Source organism: Branchiostoma belcheri, unplaced genomic scaffold (genome assembly GCF_001625305.1).
Source record: "Branchiostoma belcheri isolate BF01 breed outbred unplaced genomic scaffold, Haploidv18h27 scaffold56, whole genome shotgun sequence".
NCBI classification, from domain to species: domain Eukaryota; kingdom Metazoa; phylum Chordata; class Leptocardii; order Amphioxiformes; family Branchiostomatidae; genus Branchiostoma; species Branchiostoma belcheri.
The window spans coordinates 1,315,096-1,320,719 of record NW_017804198.1 but is presented as its reverse complement, the minus strand read 5'-3'; the positions used below and the strand labels follow the sequence as shown (position 1 = coordinate 1,320,719).

The window sequence follows — 5,624 nt, the reverse complement described above, 5'->3', positions numbered from 1 at the left end:
TGCATCCGCGGGCCCACTCCACAGCAAGCGAATTGTGGGTAATATGGGGATATCTTAAATATCCCAATTTGTTTCGTACGCATCCGCGGGCCCACTCCACAGCAGAAGCGAATTGTGGGTAATCTGGGGATATCTTAAATATCCGAATTTGTTTTCGTACGCATCCGCGGGCCCACTCCACAGCAGAAGCGAATTGTGGGTAATCTGGGGATTTCTTAAATATCCGAATTTGTTTTCGTACGCATCCGCAAATTGTTGAAATTACAATCGCCACAAGAGGGCGCACTCCGTAATATACGTACATAACGTTGCCTTTGCGCGTCGCATAAGCAACTGTCTGCTCGGATTCGTGACTGTACTGATTTTTGCTGATTGGAAACTTTGCGTATCAGACAAGAAGTTGGTTCACATATAATCTTCGCCGGTACCAAAACCGAGCATATCTCAAAGATCCACTTCTGCTGGATCCGCAGAGCAGTTCCGGCAGCAGCAGTGCCTTGTGGGTAATCTGAGAAGACCCCGGGGGAGATTCAAACTCAACGGTCACTTTCAGTGACCGCTTGCTTGAGTGTGCGTCCCCTTTCTATCGTCCCGCTGTCCATATATATACGCTGCATATAAGTTCAGCAACCACGGCATTGATTGTCAAAGTCTAGGATCAACTGACCGTACACCGACTGGACGCTATGAGCAGCTATCAGTGGTCGAGACAAGGACGAGAGACGTACCGGGGACATCGCCCGGCGAGGGCACGAAGCCGCCAGGCATGTCATGACACGTTGCAGACTCGCCTGACGAACAGTTCAACTGGACCATAAACCGACTGCATAAGACTGTTGACGGCATATAGAAGTGAGTAAACCCTTCGAAACTCTTTTAATTAGTATAATGGTTTCAGATCATTTCTGACGAAAGTTTAGAGCAACTCAACTTCGCAACTCACATCTGTGGCCTTTATCTGACCTGTTGTTCCCATATGTAAAAGCTCCGGCCTTCTCACGGGGGGTATTTCACATGTCAATGCTGGCTCACATAACAATGCCTGCTGCTGGCATCCGGGCCGCTGGGGAGACGGTTTTTAGCACATTCTGGCCGAAATGCTATTTTTACACTGTATTTAGTTTTCTGTTGTTGTTTTTTTCGTAGGTCAGAAGCGACTGATTGAACGTGGGGTAAGACTGTCTTCAGCGCAGACTTCTACAAAGACCATCCTGATGTGTGACTAGGAGACAGATGATGGCTGAAACAACACATGGGCTGTGAGACGATCATCCTGGCGAAGCAAGACTTTATAGTTCTAGTTCTACCTGTTTAGCATTGCAAATATTTATTTTACAAATGTTAGATGTATTCGTATAGTTAGTTCTCTCTTTGTTGTTGCTTTACACAGTATGTGCGGAGTTTTAATAAAGGCTTTCAGGCTAAATCTATTCATTCGTTTATTCCTTCATTTATCTAATTTGACTTGCTTGTTGGATCTGCACGTATACATATCAAACACGGGCGTATCGAGGGGAGAATGCCGTAAGGATTAGGGAAGATCCGAGGTACGGATAATAAAAATCCAAACGCCGGCTCTGTTTGCATCCGAGGCAAATGCAGAGAAATGTGTATATGGACATCCGATAGGGATACGGGAAAAGCACAAGTTGTATCTGTACGCATCCGTGTAAAATACCGACGTCTGCACGTGGGGATCTATCGCATATCCGGAAAAATCCCTATTAAAAAAATTCGCATCCGTAGAAAATCCCGATTTTTGCATTCTTTGGGATCCGGACAGTCCAGGTTACTTCAGGTGTACAAAAAATCCCTAAAGAAACAAATTGGAATCCCCGAAAAATCCCGCTTTGGAATCCTTTGGGATCCGGACAGTCCAGGTAATACAAAAAAATCCCTAAAGAAACAAATTGGTATCCGTGGAAAATCCCATTTTGGGATATTTAGGGATCCAAACGTTCCGGATCCCTAAGAATGCAAATTTAGGATATTTTACGGATCCTACCCGTATCCGTTTGCATCCGCTTGTATCTGCTAAAAATGCGTAAATATCCCTGTGCTCATATGGCTGCATTCGAGGCCTTTTCGCCCAGTGATTGTTTTAAAAAAAAAGATACGAATTTTTTCATCAGTCAGCATTTCATCATTCAAATTCAGCTTGTCTGGGTGGTTCCCTAATTCTAAGTCTCTTACAGTCTGCTCTAGAACTCCGATCTAGATATATATTTAAAATAAACAAGAGAATAGCCAAAAAGCCCTATGTTACTCCATTTTGAAGTAGTGTGTGTCAAAAGTGTGAATGGCGTTCTAGGGACATGTGCAAAAGGTATCCCCATAGAAAATTGCAGGTCATTCGGATTTAATACCAGGGCTTCAGATCCCAAAATGTACATTTTTTTTTTGCCTGAAATAGCCAAATAAAACAATTCTAATAGACTGCCTTGTATCTAAAAGAAAATGATGATGCCAAATGTCATGTCATTTACCCCCCCCCCCAAAAAAAAATTAAGAAATTGGAGTAGAAGGAGAGGGAGAAGAAGATACACGAGGGAAAACAATATATTTCAGGCATACCAAGTTTTATGATTGAAATATAAATATTGCAAAAAGCCTCGGACAGTGAGAATGAGCCGATCCTTGCATCTGCTTGGAGATCATAGTACCCTCGGCCTCCACGCGTACGTTTTGCTCTTTGCACTCTGACGAACAAATCACCTGCCGTTGTACAAACATGAGACGGGAACAAAAGGGCAAAGATCTGGGAACACAGAAGGTGAGTGACCCCGATACGAGCCCGGGGAAACAGACCGTAGTGGCTACCTGGTCTCCCTGGCGGTAATAGTGTGCCCGCCCGCCAAGCCTCCCGCTCAGCCCACGGTAGGGGTTTCAATTATTCGCCACGAAGTATCAGAAATACCGGCTAACCAGATCGAGTGTCAGAAAAAAAAACTGAGACTGAAAAACTCCAAAGCCGGTCCGCAGAGAATGGTCCAAGAGTTACACAGGTACGAAAATATTTGGCATCTCTGCATTTGCCCACTAGAGTCGCGTATGTAAAAACTATGGCGTACAACGTGCTACGGTCTACACATGTCAACCGCCGCCGACTGAAGAACGTTACACGAGGACTGTGCATAGCCATAGTCTTTCTTCTAGGGGTGTTGGTGTATATCCAGTATCTCATAGGTCTAAATATACGCACTAACGTCATCACTAAAGGAGTAGTTTACTCGTTCGAAGAGTGGAAACGGGATGATATGGTGGCACCAACCACTGAATTGGAAACAGTCGTGTGCAAGCAACCACATCTAGAGTTAAACCGTACTGAAATAGCGCACTGGTTCCACGATATCAACCCCTTCACCTGCACCGGTCGCGACGACGTGTTCACCATACAAGATGGCGCTGTCACAGTCGACATGGTCAAAGTTCACAAACACATCGCCCCGGAGTTCGACAGGTGCCAACTTTGGTCCTTCCACAGAATCGACGACGAGGAGGCTGTATTCAAAAACAAAGTAGAGGAGAGGGTTGTGGACACGAGTGATTCTGTTCGGCTGAATTTTAACGTCACGACTGACTTCTTTAGAGTGAAGTGTGGAGAGTTCGAAAGGTATTTCTCTCACATCTACCCAAACCCAAACTTACTGGTACCACAGAGTCGCCCCGTTTTGAAAGTAAGCCCGAACCCCTTTCAAGACGTCAGTGTGTTGATGCTCGGTTTCGACTCGACCTCTCGTTTAAACTTCATGCGGAAATTGCCGAAGGTTTACGACTATTTGACAAAAGAAATGGGCGCTGTTGTGCTTCGAGGATATAACATAGTAGGCGACGCGACCGCAGGTGCATTCATACCTATCCTCACAGGCCACACGGAGGCAGAGCTACCGAACGTCAAAAGAAACACGGAGAATTCACAATTCGTTGACGCGTACCCGCTTATCTGGAAACAGTACAAGAAGAAAGGATACGCTACCCAGTTCGCCGAAGACATGCCCGGTTTTGCCGCGTTTAACCTACGTTTAAACGGATTCAAAGAACAACCCACGGACCACTACATGCGGCCATTTTGGCACAAAATAGACGAAGGGCCCACATTTTGCTACGGGTCCGTTCCAAAGCACGTTATGATGTTTGATTACCTGAAGGAGTTTCACCTGGCGTACGAGAGTTCCCGGCCACGGTTTGGGTTCACTTTTCTCACTCAGATCAGCCACGATGACCTGAATATCATCGAACTGGTACAGCAGGATCTATTGAACCTACTCTCAGGTCTGTACGAGGAGGGGCATTTGAAGAACACTATTCTGGTCGTCTTTAGTGATCACGGTCCAAGGTATGGAAACATGAGGGAAACATTGCAAGGGAAGATAGAGGAACGACTCCCTTTTATGTCTATTGTACTCCCGGATAGCATCAAACGCAACCACCCGAAAGTCTTGAAAACCTTGCAGCAAAATTCGGACAGGTTGACCACACCGTTTGACATGTACGCTACGTTAGCTGACGTTATAGGGCACAAAGATTCGCACCTACCGGCGCCTAACGGTCTACCTCGGGCGATCAGTCTCTTCACAAAAATTCCCGCCAACCGGACTTGTCAAGACGCGGGGATTGAGACGCACTGGTGCGCCTGTCTGCAGTGGAAATCTATTCCGCCAGAGGGCAGTGTCGCCACGAAGGTTGCCAAGTTCTTGGTTGCACACATCAACGCCCTCATCAAGCCCTACATGAGTCTGTGCCACCAACTGTCGATTGTAAACGTGACCCATGCCGAGGCGGCTGAACCAGATAACCAAAACGGCATCACGTATAGAGATGTACAGATCACAGTAGAGACCACGCCGGGACTGGCACTGTTTGAAGCGACTGTTCATATCACGGAAAAGCTCGGAAACGACTCCATGACTGTTACTTCAGACATCAGTAGAATTAACAAGTATGGACACCAAAGCGACTGTGTCCTGAACACGAATCCAGAACTTCGAAAGTATTGCTACTGTAGGGAAGATAAAAATTGACCACTACTTGCCTTGAGAGAAGGAGAAAAAAAAGACTAATTATCATTATTATGAATTTCACGAAGAAAATACATTCCAAATCAAGCCTTATTCACTGCAATTAACGGGCGAACCAATTATTATATAAGGACTAATCGCAGGGCTTTTGAGAAGAAAGTATTCTGTATGGACCAATCGCTGGGCGTTAACGTTTGAGAAGTATGTATTCTGTGAGGCCAATACTAAATCGCCGTCATGTTGGTTTTTGGGTGGTATTTTAACATCACCTCATGCGGTGGTCAAAGGTACTGCAGCCGCTTTTATCACAAATATTTAAATTTTAATAGACACAACACATGGCTGACAAGAAAGAAAATTGTACTATCGAAACGTCACCTTTATGGACATTTGAATAGACGTCTCAATGCACAACTCATGATCGGATAATCATCTTTGATTTTTCTAACTCTCTATCCGCAGTATTTTTCAGGGGGAGGTTCACTAATCCTTTGCAGACCCACTAATAAATTCGCTACCTAGACCGACTGTGTCAGGGGAGGTTCGCTAATGTTTTGTAGGCCATGTGGTTCATGCTTTGCAAGACTGACTGTGTCAGGGGAGGTT

The 5,624-nt window shown here is 45.4% G+C and overlaps 1 protein-coding gene across 1 annotated transcript; it reads left to right on the top strand.

Annotated features, from left to right (window-relative positions):
• The first annotated feature begins 3,415 nt into the window (after window positions 1-3,415).
• LOC109481544 lies at window positions 3,416-5,040 on the top strand. The gene has a single exon (XM_019784129.1). The coding sequence runs from the start codon at window positions 3,420-3,422 to the stop codon at window positions 5,019-5,021; it is 1,602 nt and encodes a 533-aa protein (XP_019639688.1). The 5' UTR covers window positions 3,416-3,419; the 3' UTR covers window positions 5,022-5,040.
• Window positions 5,041-5,624: the final 584 nt, after the last annotated feature.